The 24,773-nt window shown below is 39.1% G+C and overlaps 1 protein-coding gene across 1 annotated transcript; it reads left to right on the forward strand.

Annotated features, from left to right (window-relative positions):
• Positions 1-90: 90 nt before the first annotated feature.
• On the forward strand, positions 91-24,415 carry LOC125462044 (L-seryl-tRNA(Sec) kinase; the record flags this gene model as incomplete). Its single annotated transcript, XM_048551523.1, has 6 exons — positions 91-339; positions 6,454-6,742; positions 10,334-10,535; positions 16,427-16,502; positions 18,423-18,516; positions 23,184-24,415. Coding segments are annotated over 6 exons (1,116 nt in total), but the record flags the coding sequence as incomplete, so codon positions are not given.
• Positions 24,416-24,773: the final 358 nt, after the last annotated feature.

The raw sequence follows: 24,773 nt of genomic DNA on the forward strand, positions 1-24,773 counted from the left end.
ATTGGTCATCCTGCTACGTCAATCAGGAGGCACCGACTTCCGACGATTCGCTCCGGAAGTTGGGAGCCGCGGGGTTCTTGCGGCTGATCGGCAGCGCTGGAGGAGCGACGGGTATGGCGGAGTTCCCGGGAGACTAGTCAGTCTCCGTCTTTGTGTCTGTGTCTGGTAGCGGGCCTTCCGGGAGCCGGGAAATCCACGCTTGCACGATGTCTGCTGAAGGCCCTGCAGTCGAAGAAGCAGTCGTTGCTGCTCTGTTACGATGAACTCATCCCGAGAGAAGCGTTTTCGCTTTTGGGACAAACTGACGCTGATCGGTTCACGGATAGCTCTGCAGCGACGGTCAGGCTTCTACCAGCAACATCTTAAATAGCATTTATAACCTGCCTTCGAATCACAGATCAGTGGAGTGCTTTTTACTACAGTCATAGCACGAAACTGACCCTTTGGTCCAACCAGTCTATGTCAAACATAATCCCAAACTGACTAGTCCCACCTGCCTGCTCCTGGCCTATATGCCTCTAGACACTTCTTACTCATGTATTTATCCAAATGTCTTTTAAAAGTTGTAAGTGTACCTGCAGCCACCACTTCTTCTGGAAGTTCATTTCACACACTAAGCACTCTGCCAAGAATAAACATGTTTGTTTTAAATCTTTCTCCTCTCACCTTAAAAATATGTCCCCTAGTCTTGAAATTCTCTACCTAGAGTAAACACCTGCCATTTTCCTTATCTATACTCATTAGATTATGAACCCCTATAAGATCCCTCATCCTCCTAGGTGCCAATTAAAAAACGTCCCAGCCTATCCACCTTCTCTTTATAACTCAAGCCGTCCATTCCTGGTAAATTTCTGCTGAACCCCCTCCAGCTTAACAACATCCATCGAATAATGGGTTGACCAGAACTGGACACAGTACTCCAGGAAAAAGTTCACCAGTGTCCTGTACAACCTCAATGTGACATCCCACATCCTGTACTTAAAAGGTCTGTGCAATGAAGGCAAGTATGCTAAATGCCTTCTTAATCACCCTGTCGACACGTCACAAATTTCAAAGAGTTGTGTTTCTGGATATCTCTTTCTACAACACTACTTAAAGCTCTACCACTAGTTCTGTAAATCCTGTCCTTGTTTATTTTGCCAAAATGCAGTACCTGGCATCTATCCATTTTAAAATCCATTTGCCTGTCGTACCTGTCGACCCAATCGATCAAGATCACGATATTTAGATAATCTTCTTCACTGTTCACTATTCAATGATTTTCGTGTCATCTGCAAACTTATCAACCATGCCTTCTATATTCTCATCTAAATCATTTTTATAAATGACAAACAAAAGTGGACCGAACATTGATCCATGTGAAACACTGCTCGTGACAGACCTCCAGTCTGAAAAACAACCCTCCATCATCACTCTCTGTCTCCTGCTGTTAAGCCAATTTTGTATCCAATTGACAAACTCACCTAGAGTCCCATGTGATTGATCTTTACTAATTAGTCTATCATGTGGAACCTTGTTAAAAGCTTTACTGAAGTCCAATTAAACAATGTCTATTGCTCTGCTCTCATCAATCTTCTTGGTTACTTTCTTAAAAAAAATCAAATCAAGTTTGAGAGACACAGTTTCCCTTGCACAAAACCATGCTGACTATCCCTAATCATTCTGTTGCCTCTAATCACTATCACTTATTTCTTTGGCCTTTAATATTGATTGTCTTCAGGGATATCTCCTGCTTTATGCTGTGCATTTGGTGGAAAACTTTTTTTCTTTCTCTCTCATTTCTGCCAGAGTTGGACTGTCAGATATCTCTGTCCTCGAGGGGCAGTTGGTTATATACCATTTTGCATCCAGTATGCAGACAGGACAAGGAGACAGGCCTTTATGAGCTACCATAGCTGGTGTGGGGATTGAAGCCACAATTTTGATGGTATTCTGCACTATGGCTGACTGAGCTGATACAACCCCCCCCTCCGGGATAGAGCAGGAGAATAGTCCTTGGAATTTCAATTATTTTGGCCACAGCAAATATTTAGTAAGGGGGAGGTGATGGCCTAGTGTTGTTATCACTGGATTCTTAATCCAGAGACCCAGATAATGTTCTGGGAACCTGGGTTCAGATCTCTCTGTGGCACATGGTGGAATTTGAATTCAATAAAAGAAAGTCTTGAATTAAGAGTCCAGTGATGACCATGAAACCATTGTTGATTGTTGTGAAAGATCCATTTGGTTTGCTAATGTACTGCCATCTTTACCTGGTCTGGACTAGGTATGACTTCAGACCCATAACAATGTGATTGACTCTTAACTGCCTCTGGGTAGTAAATGCTGGTTTAGTCAGTGTTGCCTTCATCCCATGAACAATTAAAGATACTCTTGCAATGCTGAAGAGAATGTTTTGACGCTGTTGTGTCGGGGGACGGTTGATGAAACTGCCATGGACGGCATTGCCAGCACATTTTAGAGCAGGAAGCTCTAATGTTTGGAAGTTTCTGCTCTAAAATTGAGCCACAACTATGGCACTGCAGGTCACTACTTTGTGTGTGTGTGTGTGTGTTGGGATTTAAAGGAGGGTGGCTATACTCTTGATCTATGAAGATCCTAACACAGGGATTCCCAAACATTTCCCGTTGGGATCTTGTTTAATGCCCAGAAAGTTGTTTTGACTTGCAAGACAGTGGATAGGGACACCTAAAAGTGGGGATGCTGTGGTGTAGAGTAGATGGTTGTGAGCAGATTTAATTGTTTTACAGACACATACAAAGTCAAAAATCACACATCAGGTTATAACCCAACAGTTTTATTTGAAATCACAAGCTTTTGGAGCATAGCCCCTTCATCAGGTGCTGTGAGATGAGAGCACACAGACACAGAGTTTATAGGCAGACAGAGGAAGAGCAGAGAAATCAAAGGATCATACAACTGGTGTGAGTGGCATGAACAAACCTGAAATGGTTGACTGCCTGCCTCTTGTTGAATCTTTAATCATTCATACGTTCCTGCATTCTAGAAATTGTAGAAGCAGGATATGGAGAACTCGGTTAGAAAGGAGATGCAAGTTTCGATTGATTATAATGCAAATTTCAGAATCTATTTCAAGTCACTGCCCTGAAATGATTAAAGGCTTCATCAATGTTTGCCTAACTTTCCAAATTTCAAATACGCAGAGCGATAAGAATTTGCAAAAGGTGACATCTCAGGTCAGACACTGAATTGTAGGTGTGAGGCCTTGTGCAGAAACTGTCTCAGAGTTTTAATATGGAATCAGACTGGTTTCATTCCGAAAGCAGGAATTTATAAAATGCCACACTGACTGACTGACTACAAATCCTGTGTTTCTTGAACAATTAGATGTTTCTTTATTTGCAGATATGTTCTTGGATGAAATAGTTTACCTCATACATTTGTGTGTGTATGTGTGCACACGAGAGAGAGGGTCTGTGTGTGAGAACAAGTGTGTGAGAGAGTAATAAGTAATCTAGAACTGTACAACCTAATTAAGGTAGAGAGATCATAACAATTTATCAAGGTGATACTGTCAAAACAGGACAGCAAGGAAGATTTTACAGATACAGAGCAGTGTGGTGGGGTCACCTTTAGCACGACATGAACCCAATGTGTTGTTGTGTTTTTCTAAGTCCGTCTTGGAGGACACTTACCCGAAGATTGGAGGCTGAATGCCCTTCACTGCTGAAGTGATCCCTGACTGGGAGGGAACACTCCTGTCTGGCGATTGTTGTGCAGTGTCCATTCATCCCATTGTCATAGTGTCTGCAATGTCTTGCCAAGATAGCGAAACTTTCAGACAGGTTCTGGACAAGGCCTCACACCTACAGTTCAGTGTCTGACCTGAGATGTCACCTTTTGTATATTCCTATCGCTCTGCCTGTTTGAAGTTTGGGAAGTCAGACAAATGCTGATGAAACCTTTAATTATCTCAGGGCAGTGACTTGAAATAGATTCTGAAATTTGCAACTTAATTAGTTGAAACTTGCATCTCCTTTCTAACAGAGATATTCATATCCTGCTTCTGCAATTTCTGGAATGCAGGAACGTCTGAATGGTTAAAGATTCTACAGGAGGCAATCACTCAGCCATTTTAGGTTTGTTCACTCCACTCACACCAGTTGTATGATCCTTTGATCTCTGTGGCCTTCATCTCTCTGCCTATAAACTTTGTGTCTGTGTGCTCTCCTCTCACTGCACCTGATAAAAGGGCTGTGCGCAGAAAGCTTATGATTTCAAATTAACCTGTTGGATTATAACTACATGTTGTGTGATTTTTGACTTTGTCCACCCAGTCCAACATTAGCACCTCCACATCAGAAGTGCATAAATTCTGCACTGCTCCAGGAGATGAGACTCCAGGTTAATTTGAAAAATTGCGAGGATCTGAAGCTGTTTCATTTGCTTGGAGTTTCATGGCAGCCATTATTGCCCTGGACTTTATGACTCAAAAATTTTGACCTCACTTGAGTTTGCAAAGCTCACTTTGGGAATCATTGCCCTAACCCTTCTTAATTTCATGCAGAAGCCATTCATAGGAACTAGAAAGATCATTTGTTTACAAAACAGTGTATCAGTCTTTCATTCAAAGAATGGTTCTTACCAGATTTATGGTCAATCACTGGGAATGGAGGTGCCCTTCAGCAGCTCCTATCTCTACCAGTTTTTCACTGATGGAAGGCCTGCTACTATTGGCCTTTCAGAGTTCGGAGTCCATCTGCTTCTTTAATTGGACATCTCGTCAAGTGCCCTTTAAGTCCTGAGACCAGGGGGATTGATGCCTAAGAATGAAAATTCAGCTCAGTTTATCTGTTTGAAAGTAAAATTATCACAAACATACTCTTTTTGCAGACGGATGCTAAGAATGCTGTTAACAATAACAATATTAATAGTGCACCACACACAACAACCATGAAATATACATAGGATATGAAGGTGATGTACTAATCTTGAAGTATCATAACATTTATGTGAAATGCACAGTATTCAATTTGAGAAGCTCAGGCCCACTCACTGCTGATCCAGACCCTAACCTTGCTACCTACTGCCATAAAGAACAAACATTGAGGGAAGCTTTTTGAAATTCCTTTCTAACTTCCTAAAGTAATGACGCAAGTTTATGGAGATCATGTTAGTCTGTGCACATCATAAAGTCAACTAACATAAGATATATCTAAGTCATCAGGTTATGGCTTTAAGACTCGGTTCAGATACTTGAGTCTATAGTCTAGGTTGCCATTTCAGAAGTACTTAGTTAGCTACAAAGTGCTTTGAATTATTTTGATGTGTGAAAGTCACGAGATAAATGCAGGAACCTTATAACTGGAAAGTGAATTGGGAATCCCCTCTTCATAAAAAGATACAATTTGAACTTAATACAGTAGTATCTATTCTCAGCTTAAGTTTCTACTTTAAAGAAAAAAGAAAAGAAACATTTCCAAGCATCCACCATTATTGCCTGCAGATTTTATCCGCATTGACTATTGTTCTACTGTCCTGATCTAATTCAAAGACCCTATTTGATGGAAACAAAAATAGAAACTGCTGGACAAACTCAGCAGGTCTGTCAGCATCTGTGGAGAGAAAATAGAATTAATCTTTCAAGTGTAGAGACCTTTTTTTCCTAATAATTTGTTAAAATAAATGTCAATTTACATTTAACTGCCTTACTTTAGTGAAGCACCATTCATGCAGGTCCCATTTGGGGTAAATCAGAGCCTGTCAAAGAATGATTTCTTAAAATCTGCTGTGTATTACATTATTCAATTTGAAATAACGCTTGCTTATTATCAACTGACTTTCTATAAATAAACTAAACTGAATCATATGTGAAATTGTATTCATAAGAATAAAATAAATAGAAGCAGGAGTTGGCCATCCTGCCCTTTTGAGCTTGCTGTGCCATTCAGTGAGATGATGGCTAATCATTTAATTCAAGCACACCCTCTCAATCTGTCCCAATATCCCTTGATTCTCTTGGTATGCAAAAATATATTGATCGTTAGCCAGAAGGTACTCAGTATCAGCATCTCAGCCCTGAAGGGTAGGGAATTCCAAATGTTCACAACCCTTTGAATGGAAACATTTCTCCATTTCTTAGTTCGAAATGGCTAACTCTTTGTTGTGAGACTTTTGACTTATGTGAGACTTCATAGCCAGGTGAAAAATCCTCTCAATATCTATCCTGTCAAAACAACAATTTGATATAATTAAGTTTATTTGACTTGATAATTCCTTGTAGGACAATTCCAGGAATAAGTCTAGTAAAACTTTGTTATGCTCCCTCTATGGTAAATATTAGGTGAGAACATCAAAATTATGGTTTAAATATATATTTTGTTAATAAATGTATTTATTTTAATCAAGTCAGTGCATTACATTTGTATTCATGTTGTGATGAATTGCACCATTTTGAAGTTTTTTTTTTAATTTGTGTTTTTGGATCCACAGGGTACCCTCTGGAAGCTATACAGGCATAAGCTGCTGGCTTACATTGAACACTTAATACAGGCTATTTATGGGAATGGCTACCTTTCTGTTTCTGGCAGAGAAAATGATTCAACCTGGGAATATTTCATTCAGTCACTGAAACAGCAACACGTTATCTCTGGAGAAACTCAGCTTGGAGTGCAGCAATATGCAGTATTGAATATGTATTCGAGACCTTTGGTTATAATTTTAGATGACAACTTCTACTATCAAAGCATGAGATATGAAGTTTATCAAATAGCACGGCGAAGTAAGTCTCCTGTCACAAACAATATATAGTAATACATCTAGAGCAAGCAATCTACCTATTAACATATATAAATAACTATTACTTGCACAAATATTGGCCTTTTTTAATAACAAAAGCAATTGCCCCATTTATTTCTGCTTTGCTCACTACCTACCTGCTGAGATGAAATGTGTATCCAGTGGCTGTAGTCCTTTCAGTTTTCTAAAGGATCATTTTATTGTAAAAATTAGGAGCATTGGCATTTTCAGGTAGTGTCAAGAAGCATGTAGCCTAAACTTGTTTTGATATATTTTCTTTTAGTACTTTGGTATTAACGTAAGTGCCTCAAAAATTACAACAAAGATACAAAAAACAGTAAATGGCACAATAGTGACTAGTTTTCAAAGACTGGGATATTGTCACCTATCTCCAGTACTTGGATAAGTTAGTAATGGTAATAATGGGGCAGCATGGTGGCACAGTGGTTAGTACAGCAGCCTCATAGCACTAGGGACCCAGATTTGATTCCACCCTTGGGCGACTGTCTGAATGGAGTTTGCATGTTCTGCCCATGTCTGTTTCCTCAGGGTGCTCCAGTTTTCTCCCACAAACACAAAAATGTGCAGGTTAGGTTGATTGGCTAAATTGCCCCGTAGATGGGTTAGCCATGGGAAATGCAGTTACAGGGATAGGTCTGGGTGGGATGCTCTTCGGAGGGTTGGTGTGGACTCGATGTTTTCACACTGTTGGGATTCTAAAAGAGTTCTAAGTCTAACATATGCCAAAGAAAGGCAAATACTTAAGTTTTTACTCTAGAGTTGCAAGTGCAGTGTGGGGAAACTACCCAACTTTGTAAGCCCAATTCAGAAGAAAGAGTTCCAAAATAAAGTTTTTACCTGGGTTTTGGATTGGGGTGGCCTGATTGTTAATCGGTGTTGGGCCTACCGGTTCTGGAAAGTGAGCAAGGGAGGCTACCTGAAAGGCTGGTCTTTGTGCTTCTGTTGTTTGTCCCAGCTGTAAAAGAGACATAAAAGATCTTTTACCCCTCACCATGTCCCTCCCATGCCAAATTATGCCACCTACCCACATACCCCGTGGCCCATTATTTTCTGCGCCTACCTCACCTCTTTTCCATTTTAGCCTCATATTCCTCCAATCCCATAGTGTCTCATATCCTCCCTACCAACTTATTCCTCTGTACCCAATCCCACAAAGCCCTTTACAGCTCTTATGCCAATTTATGCTAACCAAGCTGCTCAACCACCAACCTTTGTCAGGACTCTGTCAGTTCAACTATCTTGACAATGGCCTGAAGAGCCATGAAAAAGCTGTCAGATCTATTGATGTCTTCACGATTTAAAAGAAAATCTTCTCATATATAAATCTTCTCCAAATCTAAATTGTTTCAATTACAGCCTTGTAAAACATACAATAATATTCATAGCCTCACATCGAAAACTTCATAACTATGTGGAGCTATCAATTAAACTCCAAAGTGACAGGATTAATATGATAGTTAGTGCAATCGATTTTGCAGAACTAATCCAATAATGATAACCTTCAGGCTTATGTCAACAGACACTGAAAAAGAAAGCTTTACAGTTCCAATGAGCTTAAAAATTACAACGAGTTTATCCACATTTTATGTATTTTCATATCTACATTTAACAATTCTAAAAGACATTTGATCCCATCCAAAAGAGTCCCTGAACCTGTCCAAAATAGTTCTGTACCTCTCCAAAGAACTCTGGTAAACTACAATCTTTTCTCAAAATATAAAGTCCACAAATTGTGTTTGGACACCCTGTTAACAAAAGTTGCAAAATACAACAAACCCCGTTTCCCCGTTGTTGAAAATGTTAGGTGTTGAGTTCATGGGTAGAATTTGTGGAATTGCTGCTGTTCTGGCCGAGTTGTCAACCTGCTCTCTCCTTCTGGAAATTCAGGCCTGAGTTTTGCTATGAGTAACTTGGATTCCTCATTGACAGAAATGTTGTAGACAATATACTGAGGTACAAATTACATTTACAGTACATAAGTCGACTGTTTGCCCCTTGTGCTTTTATCCATGGAAAATGTGCGTTAGAGCCTAGTGTCAATTTCAACACTTAATGTCCATAGTTTTCGGTCATGGCATGTCAAGTGCATATCTAAGAAATTTTTAAATGTGAGGATTTTTCCTTCTGCCATCTTTTCAGACAAAGTTTCAGATCTGTACTGCCCTTTGGTTTAAAAATAATCTTCAAATTCCTGATAAACCAGGTATTGATGTCTCCTGGTATTGACCTCTCTGCTAAAGGAAATCACGCTTTCCTATCAGCTCTATTGAAGCTACTAATAATTTTATACACAAATTAAATCTCTTCTCCATTTTATCTGTTATAAAGGAAATAACCTCATTCTATTCAATCTTGCCTCGTAACTAATTTTCACTAGTTTTGGCAGTATTCTCGTAAAGTTTCTTTGCTTCCTGTCAAATGCAATCACATCCTGTCATGTGGTGACCAGACTGCATGTGATACTTCATTTTTAATTGTACCAGTGTTTTATACAGTTCTAGCATAATGTCCTTTGCTCTAATGTCGTATGCTTCAGATAATAAGAGTATAATCTGCCTGCATTCTTAATCACTTGATGTTCCTGCCCTTCTGCCTTCAGGGACCTGTGTTCATACATTTCAGAGATCTTATACACTTGTTATTATTCTGAAATCTCTTTTATATGTCCTTTGGCTTGTTTATCCTGATCAGTTATTAATAGAGAAAGTTCCAGTAAGATTTGCTGTTCTATTGAAATGGCTAGGAGTTCAGGAATTCTGCATCCTTCCTGGTCAAGTTGCTAGCCATAGTTTAGTGTGTGTTTACTCTTATTTCAAGATTGTTTCAAAATGATGGCTGAAACTTTTGGATGTTATTTACCAGTTCTAAACTGATTCAGGGAAACCAACAAATTTGTGAGAAGTTCAGAGCTCATAACGATGCAGTGCAGAAATTCACGTTTAGATTAGATTACGTACAGAGTGGAAACAGGCCCTTTGGCCCAACAAGTCCACACCGCCCCTTGAAGTATCCCACACACCCCTGAACATGACGGGCAATTTAGCATGGCCAATCCACCTAACCTGCACATCTTTGGACTGTGAGAGGAAACCGGAGCACCCGGAGGAAACCCACACAGACACAGGGAGACTGTGCAAACTCCACACAGACAGTCGCCCGAGGCTGGAATCGAACCCGGGTCCCTGGTGCTGTGAGGCTGCAGTGCTAACCACTGAGCCACCGTGCCGTTTATTAGTTGGATAGAGTGAGTTTGATGGTTAATAGATGCTGTGCCTGTCATGGAGTGCTTGATGCTACTACCATCACTACTAACATTTCATATTGTTCTTTATGAAAAGCTCAAATACAAGATGTACTTGTGTAAAAATTCTGCTTATATGCTTGCCAGCTAGGTATTTTCAGCCTATTCACATTTGTGGAACCAAAATTCCACGCTGGTGAGTAACGAAGTGGAATTTCTGACTAATTGCCTCTTTTAAAAAAAATGCCTTGTTATAATGTTGGAAATTATATTTAAGATCAATGAATTGCCAGCAACCTGTCTTTTTAATAGATTCCGTAAGCTTCCTTCAGCTGTTTCTGGAGTGCCCCCTTGAACTATGTTTACAGAGAAATCATAAAAGAAGCTGTCCGGTAAACGATGAAACAATAGTCCTGATGTCAACAAAAATACAGCCACCTGATCCTGTGAGAAATATATGGGAAAAAAACAGTCTGACACTGGAAAGTACAGAAAATGTGTTGGAAATGGATACGTAAGTATTCTAAGTAACAATCAATGATCATTAATTTACTTTTAATACATGTTTTTAGTTAGGAAGAAGACAATATCTTAATATACCAGTTCTTCTTAAAGTTAATTTTTTTTCCTCAATTAATTGTTGGAGTTTGATTTACTTTCAGATATTTCAGAATGCAGGATGCTTGCCAGTGACATTCACAAACCCCAAGATGATAAAACAAAATATCAGTGTACTGTTGTTATAGTTTAACCAAAATGCCATAATAATTCATAAATGTCTATTTGCATGTTTCAAGATACTAGATTTATATTGATTAGATTGTCAAGTGTAGTTAGTTATCTTAAGTTGGATAGATGGATGGTTTGTAATTCAGAGTGAATATCAACAAAATGGGGTTTAATTCCCACATAGATTGTAGTTACCATGAAGGCCTCTGGCCTTGCATGATGTGTAGTGACTTGTTTTTTCCTAACAGGCCTGTCCATCTTGCCAATGGCACTTTGCTGCATATAATGGAACTTAAGCTATCTTATTGAAGTGTGCTGGAGAACTCCAGCTTTATCAGCAACCTGTAGAGATTCAAAACTTCTAAATCTTTAAAAAGTCTGCGTGCAAGATGAAGTAATTCTATTTTGAGTTTTGTCCTCAATTATTGACCTAATGTTAATTCTGTCAATGGAAATTTGTGGTTGTGATGTGTGTTGCTCAAAACTGCATTATTTGTTCAACTTGCTAAATTGCCTTTGAGAAAGTCATGCTGAGTTATTTCTTGAACCACTGCAATCCATGTCACGTTGGCACATCCATGGTACTGTTAGGAATGGGGTTCCAGATTTTTTACCCAGCATTAGAGACAGTTCAGAGAAAGTTGGTTAACTGATATTTGGAACATGTGATTACCATATGAGGAAAGGTTGCACAGATCCTACGATGACTTGATAGGATGTTTCCTGTTTTGTCGGAGAGATTAGAGTAAAGTGATAGTGAGGAAAGAGGTAAGTCTGAGGCTGGTACATTTGAGAAGAGGAGCAAGTCAAATAGTCAAGGCAGAGGGTGAGTTAAGACTGATAGATTTAACTGCATTTGTTTGAATGCAAGAGGCATGAACTTATGGTAGATGAACTTAAGGCATGGTTGGGAACATGGGACAGGGATATCATAGCTATTACAGAAATGTGGTTCAGGGAAGGGCAGGTCTGACAGTTTAATGTTCCAGGGGTATAGATGCTATAGGTGGGCAACATAAGAGAGGAATTAGCATTTTTGGTTAGGGAGAACATTACACCTGCACGAAGGGAGGATATTCCTGGGAGTGCATCTGGTGAAGTTATTTGGGAAACTGAGAAATAAGAAAGGGATTAACCTTATTGGGATTGTACTATAGGGCCCTCCAGTATTTGGCAGGAAATTGAGAAGCAAATGTGTATAGAGGTCTCAGTTATCTGTAAGAATGATAAGGTGGTGATGGTAGGAGATTTTAACTTTGCAAACATAGACTGGGACTGCCATAGCAATAAGGGCTTGGATGGGGAGGAATTTGTTAAGTGTGAGGTTGTAGACATGCTCGCCAAACCGGTGTGTTTGTCTGCAAACATTTTGTCAGCCTGCTAGGTAACATTGTCAGTGCACTTCTCTTCTGTGCTGAATTCCAGGAAAGCCCTGGAAAGACCCAGGAAAGCCCTGGGAACATTGTAATCTTACCAGTGGACAAAGGACGCATGACAATAATCCTCAATAGAGCCCAATACATTGAGAAAGCTAATGCACTACTAGCAGATACTGGCGCCCACCAGCAGATGGTAATAGACCTGACACCACAGTTAAGAAATTACACAACTCAGGAGACATCAGCAAGACAGATTAGCAAAAAATGAAGCCAGAGGGATCCAACATACCCTGCTTCTGCAGACTCTCCAGAGTATGCAAAGTGGGGGCCCCTGTCAGACCCATTGTCTCACTTACAGGCACACAAACATGTAGACTTGCCAAAGAACTCCAACAGAAATTGAAATACTTGGTGGACAACACTACCACTTCATCCACTCACCCCAAGAATTCCTCAGCATCATCAAGGAAGACAGGATGATGATATTCTTTGACATAACAGCACTATTCACAACCATAAACATCGACCTAGCAAAAGAGAGAATCGCTACACTACTGGATGAATCAAGTAGGCAGGCACTCCAGAATACCAACAGCATCAATAAGGACACCACCATGAAACTACTAGATCTGTGCCTCACAACCCACTTCACCCTCAACGACGGCATATACAAACAAATCAACAGAACACTAATGAGATCCCTAATGTCAGGACAGATTGCAGAAGTAGTAATCCAAAGGTTAGAATGAACACTGGTCCCCACTATACAACCTAACCTTTGGGTCTGTTATGTAGATGACACTTTTGTGATTATTAAATGCACAAAACTAAAAGAAACCCACCAACGCACAAACAGCATCCGTACTGGGATAAAATTCACCAAAGAAGTGGAGAACAACAACCAACTACCCTTTCTGGACATAATAGTGGAACACAAAAACAATGGGGAACTCCAGACTAGCGTATATAGAAAGACCACGCATACGGACCAGATATTCGATTATGTTAGCAACCACCCTAATAACCACAAACAGGGCTGCATCAGGACACTGCTTAAATGAGCCAACACACATTGCAGCAACCTGGAGGTATGCACAGGAGGACCTATACAGAGTCTTCATAAGGAATGGATACCCGAAAAGCACAATCTGCCGTTACTTTCGAGACAGACGATAACAGGAAGACATAACACGACCAGACTCATTAATCACCCCACTGTACACCAAGGACATTTCAGAGATGACCACAAGATTACTCAGACTCTTAGGTATCAGAGTAGCTCACAAACCAATATGAACCCTACAACAGCTACTGACGAATGTAAAGGATCCCAATCCCAAAACTAGCAAAACTGATGTAATATATAAAATACCATGCAAGGACTGTGAGAAACATTACATAGGCCACCCTGGAAGAAAACTGACCATATGGATACATGAACACCAACTAGCCACCAAGAGACATGGCCAACTCTCACTTATCTCACTACACATGGACAACGAGGGACATGAATTTGACTGGGACAACACATCCATAATTGCACAAGCCAAACAGGGACATGCCAGGGAATTCCTGGAGATCTGGTATTCTTACTGGAACTCCATCAACAAACACATTGAATTAGACCTGTGTACCAACCACCTGAGAAGCAGAACTGGAAGTTGTACCAATCACCCCAGCAAACCAAGGCATATAAATAACAAGTGGGACAGAACACCGAGGCTTCAGTGGAGGTGCACTGAAGATGTTACCTAGCAGGGTGACGAAACGTTTGCAACCAAACACACCAGCTCAGTGAGGAGGTCTACAAACTCATCCACAACTTGAGCTACAAATCTTTTCGAAAACTTAAGTGTGTAGAAGAAACTTTTCTTAGTCAGTATATGGACGTACCTATTAGAGAAGGAGGAAAACTTGACTTTCTCTTGGGAAATAATAGGGCAAGGGACTGACGTGTCAGTGGGAAGCACTTTGGGACCAGTGATCAGATGTGCCAAGGAGTGGCAGATAGTGTTTAATTTAGATAGATGTGAGAGGTTGCATTTGGTAAAGCAAATCAGGGCAAGGCTTGTACAATTAATGGTAGTGCACTGGGGAATGTTGCCAAAGAAAGAGACCTTATGGTGCAGGTACATAGTTTGTCGAAGGTGGAATCGCAGCTAGGCAAGGTGGTGAAGAAGGCAACTGGTATGCCTGCCTTTATTGGTCAGGGCATTAAGTTTAGGAGTTGGGATGTCATTATGTGGTTGTACAGGACATTGGTTAAGCCACTTTTGGAATACTGCATTCAATTCTACTCTCCCTGCTATAGGAAGGATGTTGTTAAACTTGAAAAGGGTCCAGAAAAGTTTTATAAGGATGTTGCAGGGGTTGGACAGTTTGAGCATTTGGGTGAGACTGGGCTGGGATTATTTTCCCTGGCGTGTTGGAGGCCGAGGGGTGACCTTGTAGAGGTTTATAAAATCATAAAGGATGTGGATAGGGTGAATAACCAAAGTTTTTGTCCTAGGGTGGGTGAGTCCAAAACAAGAAGGAATAGGTTTAAAATAAGAAGGGAAAGATTTAAAAGGGACCTGAAGGGCCACCTTTTTACACTGAGGGTGGCCTGTCTATGGAATAAGCTGCAAGAGGAAGTGGTTGAGGCTGGTACGATTACAACATTTAAAAGGCATCTGGAGAGGCCTATGAATAGGAAGGGTTTAGAGGGATATGGGCCAAATTTCGAGTAAAAGATCTGTTTCTGTGCTGTATGACTCGAATTCCCATTAACTGCATTTAGATAGTTTACCTTGATGCCATTGCAGGTCAAATGCTGGTTCATGTTCAGTGCATTCTCTCTCACTTCACCTCTTGAATTCAACTCCTTGCCTATGTTTAATCCAAGGCTGTATTGAAGTTAGAAGCCAAGAGGCCCTGGCAGAACTTAACAGAGCATTAATGAATGGTCTATTGTGATTTAAGTGCTGCTTGAATACACTGTTGACATCACATTGTCAGTATTTCTGATGATCAACAATAGACTACTGGGGGGGTGGTATTTAACTGGATAAGACTTCTGCTTTTTGGGGGAACACACTTGAATAATTGTCCACTTTGTCAGGTTGATGTCAGTATTGCAGCTAATTTAATCCAGTCTAGAAGCATAACTAGTTCTGAAGTACAAATCTTTAGAAGTACCACTGGATGTTGTCATATACATTTGCTGTATCCAGTGTTTTCACCCATTTCCTGATATCAGATTGAGTGAATTGAATTGACTTGATCTGCAATTCTGTACTTGGATTTGTGCTTGCTTTAGGAACAAAAACAAAAGAAAGTGGGTGACATGGTGGCTCAACGGTTAGCATTGCTGCTTCACAGCACCAGGAACCTGGATTTGATTCCAACCTTGGATGAATGTCTGTGTGGAGTTTGCACATTCTTTTTGTGTCTGCATGGGTTTCCTCTGGATGCTCCGGTTTCCTCCCACAGTCCAAAGATATGAAGGCTAGTTGAATCGGCATGCTAAATTGCCCATTGTGTTCAGGCATGTGTAGATTAGGTGGGTTATAAGGGGATGGGTTGGTGTGGACTTGTTGGGCCGAAGGGCCTGTTTCCACACTGTAGGGATTCTTTGATCTACGATCATTCATCCAGTTAATGAAGATGATTGCTTCGGCTTTTTTTTCATGCATTCTGTCATAGATTAATGGTTATTGAGAAGAATGTAGAGTAGTTTGTTCAATTATTTGGTGAACCTACAGAATGAGAAACTTCAGTCATATGGAGCAGGAACGTTTCATTTCTAGTCTCCACTGAAATGTTTAATCTCACTGTCCTTGGCACTGTAATTTATGTCAGGTCACTCCAGAATATCCAGTGTCTCAGAGTTGTACAGTATGGAAGCAGATTGAAAGTCAGCATAATGAGGCCTCACTGTAGTGATGCTTAATTTCCAGGCACTTGGGTATAGTACAAAAAGGCAGCAAGTGTAGTGCAATCAGAAACCAGCAAGGATTCTTCTTCTATGAAAGCAGGATAAAATTGTCATATTTTTAAAAAGAAGACTGAAAATAACTGAAAATTTTAGAGATCTCTATAGCTGCTCCAGACCTGCTGAGTTTTTCAGGTGTTTCTGTTTTTCTTTACGAAGTTATTCCTTCTCTGCCATTTTTGAGAGTAAATATTGGCCACAGAATAATAATTCTAGTAAGATGCCAAAAAAACTGTCTTTTTTGTGCCTAGGCTTAAGTTTAAAGTAGTGTTAGATACAACATTACATTGACCAGCTACTTCCACATCCATTCATGTTTTACAGTCAGAAGGTGTTTGAACTACTTGATGTTTCTTTAGAAAACCCAGAAAAGCCATTTGAAGAAAACATTGAACAAAAGGTAAATGCAGTGGTTAATATAATTAAATGTATTCGCTGCATAAACTGTTTTTAAATGTTGATTTGGTACACAAATGAGAATGTAGGTGGAATTGAAGAATGTTTCTTATGTTATTACTTTTAACAGTAACTTTTTGAAGGGCTTAACTTGGGATCCAGTTCTTTTCTAAATTTGTTCATGGGATGTGGGAATTGCTGGTTAGGTTGGCATTTAATGCAAAATTATAATTGCCCAGAGGTCAGTTAAGAGTCATTGCTGTGGGTCTGGAGTCATAGGTAGGCCATAACAGGTTTAAGACGGCAGATTTTCTGCCTTAAAGGCCATTAGTGAACCTAATAGGTTTTACGACAGTCAGCTGTTGCCATTAGATTAGCCTTTTCTTTAAATTCAAGCCATGCAAGTTGACTCTGATTGGTCAAGGTATTGCCAAGGGGAATGCACCAGAAAAGGCCTATCTTCGAGAGGTAATAGGAACTGCAGATGCTGGAGAATCCAAGATAACAAAGTGTGAAGCTGGATGAACACAGCAGGACAAGGAGAATCTCAGGAGCGCAAAAGCTGACGTTTCGGGCCTAGACCCTTTATCTGATGAAGGGTCTAGGCCCAAAACGTCAGCTTTTGCGCTCCTGAGATGCTGCTTGGCCTGCTGTGTTCATCCAGCTTCACACTTTGTTATTAAGGTCTATCTTCTAACCTTGTGTTCAGGTAAGAAAGGGATAATGTGGGGATATATTCTTTTGGTTTGCAAAGGACAGGGCAGTACTTACGAATTTATGTGTCTTCCAGAATATTTCTTGTAAATGTGTCTGGCTGAGCATAAGATAAAAACTTCAAAGGTATATCTCTTTATTTCAGCAAAATTCAAATTGAATGTATTACTGGTCTTCAATACTGGTCTTTGTTGCGGCTCAAATCGACAAATGCCTGAAAGATGAATATACAAATAAAACAAGTGCACTAATATTTTAGGGCCCACTAACAGTTTCAATTTTTAATTCAAATATCAAGCATACAGTTAGTCCAATAATTACTATTTGTGTTGATTTCTGCAAACTATTACGATCTAGTGGCCCCAGTTGTTATGGGTAATGCCATATGACGTTTATATAAAACAACAACAATCTCCAACAAGAACATGGTGGATAGACCATCATTTTTAAAACCTTTGCTATCAAAGATATCTTTTAGTAAAACATAAGCACACAATGTTGTAGTTATTGTTTGACAATAAAACCAAACAAAGGTTTATTAACAACAGAAACAAACATAATGTAGGAAGGAAGCACTTTAATATCCTTGTGACACCAAATCAAAGGTTTTTAAGCACATGGTGAAAATAATCTAAGCACTCTTTATAGAACAGAAACAGCAGTTTTATATTTCGTCTTACAGCTTACAATTATTGTCACAATTCTAAGAACATCTACTGCTGTACATCTAACTTGGCATGAGAAAGATCCAGTCCAGCTTTGAAGGAAAAAAGACTATTTTTAAAATACTACTTTGGGATTAAAGTAATTAAAATTTCAACTCATCTGGTACTGTAGATAACCTTTCTTATTATTATTATGCTCTTGGCTTAGCTATTTTCCGGTGCTGTACTATCCTTTATGCAACTTCCTTTTCTTAAACTTTGAAAACGTAAATTTTCATCTTTTCCACTGTCTGTATCCCAACACTCCAGTCTGAGATTAACAATAACTTGTTATTCTAAGATAATTTCATTACTTTTAAACTCTTTTTCATAGGAATGCTGCTTAGTGCATTGAAAGACTTCTCAGCACATGGGAGTTTGATGGATGCTTCTCTCTCGAATTCTAAGAACCCAAACTTGCAACCGATGATATTTAAGTATATACATGTGAATTTCACAGTTTTAAAATGAAATGTTTAAAATATCTGCTTTTGACTGTCACACAGGCAATAGATCGTGCCATTTGTGCAGCTAGTGTTCTTCATCAGGCTGATCAAGCCATCCGTCGTTTGGTATCCCAGTCTATGAAAACTGCGAAAGGTACAACTGATACAATTCATGTACAATGAATACACATGACCTGTAATTTATATACTCTTGGTTTTTCATGATTTATTCTGATATAATTGTGAAAATAAAATTTAAACCATGGTTACCATTTAGTATATCGCAAAAGTAAATGTCATTTGGATTCCCAGAAGACCTTTAAAAGTAATGCATTGTGAGGCCAGAGTAGGTGGAGTTAGGGGACAAGTAGCAGAATAAATAACAGGCAACAGAAAACTGAAAGAAAGTATTTAGGCAAGTTGTGAAACTGCTGTGAAGTAAACATGCTGCGATCACAGTTACAATTTGGATTTAGGAAATAAAGTGCAATTTCAGAATTAACAAATGAGCCAAATTGAAGGACACAGTTAATACTGATCAAGAATTTGACAAAATATGAGATGTGATAACAACCTTTAAGAATTAATTCAATGCATCGCGTAGTGTTGCATTTTTTGCAAATATTAAGGAAGACTCAAATAATTGGATCATCGAGCTAAATGGGGTGGAACAGAGCAATTTAGGGGTCTAGGTGCAGAAATCACTAGAAGTCACTAATAAAGTTTTTTAAAAAAGCAAACTAAGTTGAGGGATAGATTGATGAGCACTGAAGTTATGTTTGCTTAGAACCTTGGTGCGACACCTGAACTACTATGCACAGTTATTATATTTGGAAAAAGAAAATAATGATACTGTGGAAGGTTCTAAAATGTTTCACAGGCTATCAGGACTGAAAGGATGTACTTTTGAGGAAAGATGTAATATGCTTTGGACTCTTTTCGCTGTAAAAGTTTTGGGGGTTTGCTGGTGATGGTAGTGGTGACCTGATACAAATCCATATGATTACAAAACAGTTTGATAAGGTCGAGTCAGAGTCATACAGTCTGGAAACAGACCCTTCATTCCAATTCCTATGTACCAACCAGACGTTCCAATCTGACCTAGTCCCATTTGCCAGCGTTTGGCCCATATCCCTGTAAACACTTAACTATTCATATACCCATCCAAATGCCTTTTAATTGTTGTAATTGTACCAACCTCCACTACTTCCTTTGGCAGCTTGTTTCATACACACACCATCCTCTGTGTGAAAATGTTCTCCTGCAGGTCTTTTTTTTAAAATCTTTTCCCTCGCATCTTAAACCTATGCCCTGTAGTTTTGGACTCTGCCACCGGAGGAAAAATACCGTGTCTGTTTGTCCTATCAGTGCCGCTCATGATTTTGTAAATCTTTATAAGGTCACCCCTCAGCCTCCAATACTCCATGGTAAAAAGTCCCACCCAATTCAGCTTCTCCTTATAACTCAAATGCTCCACTTCCGGCAATGCCCTTGTAAATCCTTTCTGCACTCTTTAAAGTTTAACAACACCCTTACTATTACAAAGACAACCAGAGTATTTGATTTGTTAAAACTCTGTTATATTTATGACTATTAGCTTTGAATTTTCCCAATAGAGGAAATATCTCCACTTGTTGGGAGAGTTCAAAACTAATAGTCATAAGTATAAGAGAGTTTTAACAAATAAAATAGCCAGAGAATAAAATAAAATTCAGGAGAAACTTCAGTATCCAAAAAGTATCAGGAATGTGAAAAATGGTAGCTGATTTAAATGACATTGGTTTATTTAAGAGGATGTTAAATAAGCATAAATAAAGAGATTGCAACAGAAGGATGCACTGGTAGGGGTAAATGAAGAGACATGGCAAGGAACCCTGTGTGAAACATAAATGTTGGAATGGATCACTTAGTCCAAATAGACTTTTTTTTTCTCTGCTTTAGAGTCTTGTGTAACTAAACTTCAGAAATAATGATAATGCATTCTAGCTAAGTGCTTATGAAAATGTTAGATTGCACGCTTCAGGGACTGAAATACTTTCATCTAATTTTTTTGTGAAATGCCTTTATTTTAATCAGTTGGAAATTACAGAGGGTTTGCTTCTCTGAATGTTTTATTTTAAACTAAGCGGTCCAATTTCAGCCTGATTAGGGGTATTTTCCTCTACATCATGATGACCCAGTAAACACTAGCCAAATTGAATTTACTGGAACTCCATGACAAGTCATTGAGTCTGTACTGGGTAAGAGTGACGCCTTGTCAGAATTGAAAATTAAAAGATAAGCAGGCATGATAACATCATACCACTCTTGATCATCAATAAAGTGATGAAAGGTGTCATCAACAATGCTATTAAGCAGTGCCTACTGACTGATGCCTAGTTGGGATACCACCAGGGCCACTCAGCTCCTGACCTCATTACAGCCTTGGTTCAAACGTGGACAAGGCTTTGAATTCCAGCAGTGAGGTGAGTCACCCGTAAAGGCCATATTCGACCAATATGGCATCAAAGAGTCCTAGCAAAACTAGAACCAATCTACTGATTATAGTCTTACCTGACAAATGCAAAGAAAGAAGTCAGTCATCTCAGCTCTGGGCCATTTCTGTAGGAGTTTGTCAGGGTAGTGTCCCAGGCTGATCCATTTTCAGCAGCTCCATCAATGACCTTTGCTCCATCATAAAGTTGGAAGTGAGGATGCTCACCAATGACTACACCAATGTTCAGTATCATTTGCAGTTCATCAGATACTGAAGCATTCCATATTCATATACAACAAGATCTGGACAATATCCAGGCTTGGGCTAACAAGTGGCAAATAGCATTTATGCCGTGCAAGTGCCTGGCAATGATTATTTCCAATAAGAGCCAATCTAAATACCACACCTTGACATTCAGTGGTGTTATCATCACTGAATCCCCTATTATCAGTATCTCAGGGAATACCATTAACCAGAAACTGAACTGGATTCACCACGTAAACACAATGGCTATAAGAGCAGGTCAAAGACTAGGAATATTGTCAGTGACTCACCCTCTGACTCCCTGCAGTCTGTCCACAATTTGCAAGCAGTGTGATGGAATACTCCCCACTCACCTGGATGGGTGCAATGCCAGCAACACTCGAACATCCAGAACCCATCCAGAACAAAACAGTCCATTTGATTGGCACTGTATCCACAACTGTCCATTCTGTCCTCCATCTGCTCAGTAGCAGTGGTGTGTATTATCTACAAGATACATGGCAGAAATTCATCAAAGATTCTTCGGCAGCATGTTCCAAACCGATGACCACTTCAATCTAGAAGGACAAGGGCAGAAGATATATGGGAACACCACCATCTGCAAGTTTCCGTCCAAGCCACTCATCATCCTGACTTAGAAATATAATGCCAATCCTTTACTGTTGAATATCTTGGAATTCTCTCCCTAAGGGCATTGAAGGTAGTTCACCATCAACTTCTCAAGGGTAGCTAGGGATGGGCGATGCATGCTGGCCAGCTCGAGACACTTGCATCCTATGAGTGAATTAAAAAAAAACTGGAGAAAATAAAGTAGAAAAGGAGACAAGCAACAGATTACTAATCACAGAATAATTAAAGGGTTGAAAACCTAAATAATTAATGTGCTTTTCAAAAGTATTCCCAAGATATAAAAGAAAGTTTCAGAGAAGCCAAAAAAAGGACACGAAACAACAAAAATGGCCAAATCAGTGAAAATCCATGGGAGACATACACAAAAGGAGTCTAATAGGGGACACTGGAGGAAGAGCAAAACAAACTGCAGAAACAGGCATGTGAAATTAAAACAGGATTTTTTTTTCAACACCTCTTACCATTTATTTATTGTCACTTTAGTCCCTAACTAAAGTGCTGTGGCAGTGCCTTCACAACATGGTTTCTAAGAAGGTTAGCCACCATTACTTTGTCAAAGATAACTAAGGATGGGAAATAAATGCTTACACCCCAAGACATTTTTTTAATAAAATGATGAATGACTGAAGTTGCTACCTTTCTGGTCTGCACTGCCCATCCTATTCATTTATTTATTGAACTATATGGAGACCCTGAAGGAAATTTTTTGTTCCAAGTAACTTGCTATGTTTTACGAGGTGTTTTTCTGTATCACACTTAGATTCTGACGTAGTGCTTTGTAACGTGAATGAACAGAATAAAAAGAAAAGGACTTGTGAAATATTCATGATGACATAGAAGAAAACCATTCATTTGCATGCTGATTGTCTGTGGAGCAGCCCAGTCAGACTAAGTTCTGTCACTGCACTTGCAAGCATTTTTTCTCTCCAGTACCTGCCCAGATGCCTCTTGACATTATTGATAATCTCTGCTTCCATCATCCTAGTAGGCGCATATTCCAGCTCATTACTACTTGGTGCACAAGAAAGGTTCTTCTTGCTGCCTGCAGTATCCCTTGCTTCAGGTAATATTTTTGCAGATAGATAAAAATCCTGATACTGCTTCTCTCTAACACAACTGTGGGTGTCACTAACCACACGAACTGCAACTTTTAAGGAGCTGGCTGACCGTTACCACCACAAGAGCAATTAGGGATGAGCAACAAATGCTAGCCTTTCCAGCAATACTCTGCAACATCTTTGGTTTGTTTAAAGCAATTAATGGCAGATGATGGGGGAGGGCAAGTTTTGTGCACTGTTAACAGAATTCTTCATTCACTTTTATTAATAATAAGTTATGCCAGTAATGTGAGAAATCCTTTAACCTTCTAACATTTTTTTGAAAGTTGGAATGGTGCACTGGTATTTTTATTTTTACAAAAATTCTCACATTGTTAAATTGTTTCTGTCTAGATAAGAAACTACCTGCATCCAATATGAAGTTATTGTCTGAAGAACTTAACAGGCTTAAGACTGTGCTCTTGGAGGATCTTCGACATGTCAATTTCCAACACAATTCCAAAAATCAGTGTGCTGATATTAATGCAGTTGTTGAAGAAGTTGCATACAAATTTGATCAGAAAAAGGAAGAAATTCTAATGAATTTTCTAAAATTCTAGAATTTATATTACTTAGTAATTTACAGTAGGCCTGTTGCTCCTGCATGATATTTTATGCCTCAGTGCTTATGCTTATTTATGAGACCTTGAATTTTACAAGTCAGATTGTTCTACTGGAAAATTGTGGCATCTCTTGCATAAGACTTGCAAAACTGGTATTACCTTTCTGTTGTTAAGGTACGCTCAGGAACAAACATGGTGCAACCGTTGTGTAATATGTAACAGCCATAAATCTGTTGCAATATGTATAAATACACTATATTATCTAGATGTAGCTCAAATATTCAAGATTACTGCTCTTCACTTTTTGGAGACTTGAGAATTTCTTCACACTATAAAATTTTGGTCCATAAAAAGACATGTTTTATTTAGTGTGAAGTATAATACTTTCAATTCCTTTCTACACTCCAACTTCCTTTTTACTTTTCTGGATGTAGTTATCTAGCTTCTTTGTAAAGTGGTCATTTAAACTAAGCCTGGACAGTGAACTATCAACTCTTCCTTTTTAAATGTGAGGCATTCTGGCTGAGTTCAATTTGGCCTTTATCATGTGTTCAAACACAGTTTATTGGGATACTAAGTAGTAATCAGGTGTGGGCATCTTTGTAAATTTTGATTTTCTCTCCCCAGCTGTTAAATGTTGAAGCTACTGGTATTATCCCAACTGTTATCACGTTGGAAGGCCTTATCTAGAAAAAAATAAATGTTGCAGATTGAATTTATTATCTTGATAATGTTTGTCGTTTGTGGAAACCTTATGGGTGGTTCATCTCTATATACCCTTTTGAAGAAAACAATCTTTTGTTTTGCAGATGGTTGCTTACTGCAGTTTTAATTATTGCTGTGTTCTAACATTGAAAAGTCATAATTACATTTATTTCGAGAACTTAGATAAACACATTAACTTAAGACTGTTGCGTAGTCATAGTCATTGTCCTGTTAAAGTAGTTAAGAATTCCTTTGTCTGGCATACTTCTTGCTGTTTTTTTTCTGTTCAGAGTAATAAAAAATATTTTTGCATCAAAACATTTCTCTTTGGGTAATTTATGTTGTCTTTCAAAGACTGAGTTGGGGACCCAGTGTGTGTCAAACACTTGAGGGAGATTCCTGCACTCAGAAAATATCTTAGTCTCACATTTCATAAGTACTGCTGCACTTTGAATTTACATTTAGGCTAAGTTTAGAATAGCATCATGGGCAATGCAGATGTGGTGGGCTGAAGGACCTATTCCTGTGCTGTATTGTTCTGTGTTTTATGCTGCTTTTAGTTGGCATCATAAATACGGGCCAGAATGGGGATTATTTGATAATTTTCCCATCAATCACTTGCTACTGGTAGATTGATGAGTACCTGATGAGTGATTAAAGTTTGTTCTGCCCCTAA

This window comes from Stegostoma tigrinum, chromosome 20 (genome assembly GCF_030684315.1).
Source record: "Stegostoma tigrinum isolate sSteTig4 chromosome 20, sSteTig4.hap1, whole genome shotgun sequence".
Taxonomy (NCBI): Eukaryota; Metazoa; Chordata; class Chondrichthyes; order Orectolobiformes; family Stegostomatidae; genus Stegostoma; species Stegostoma tigrinum.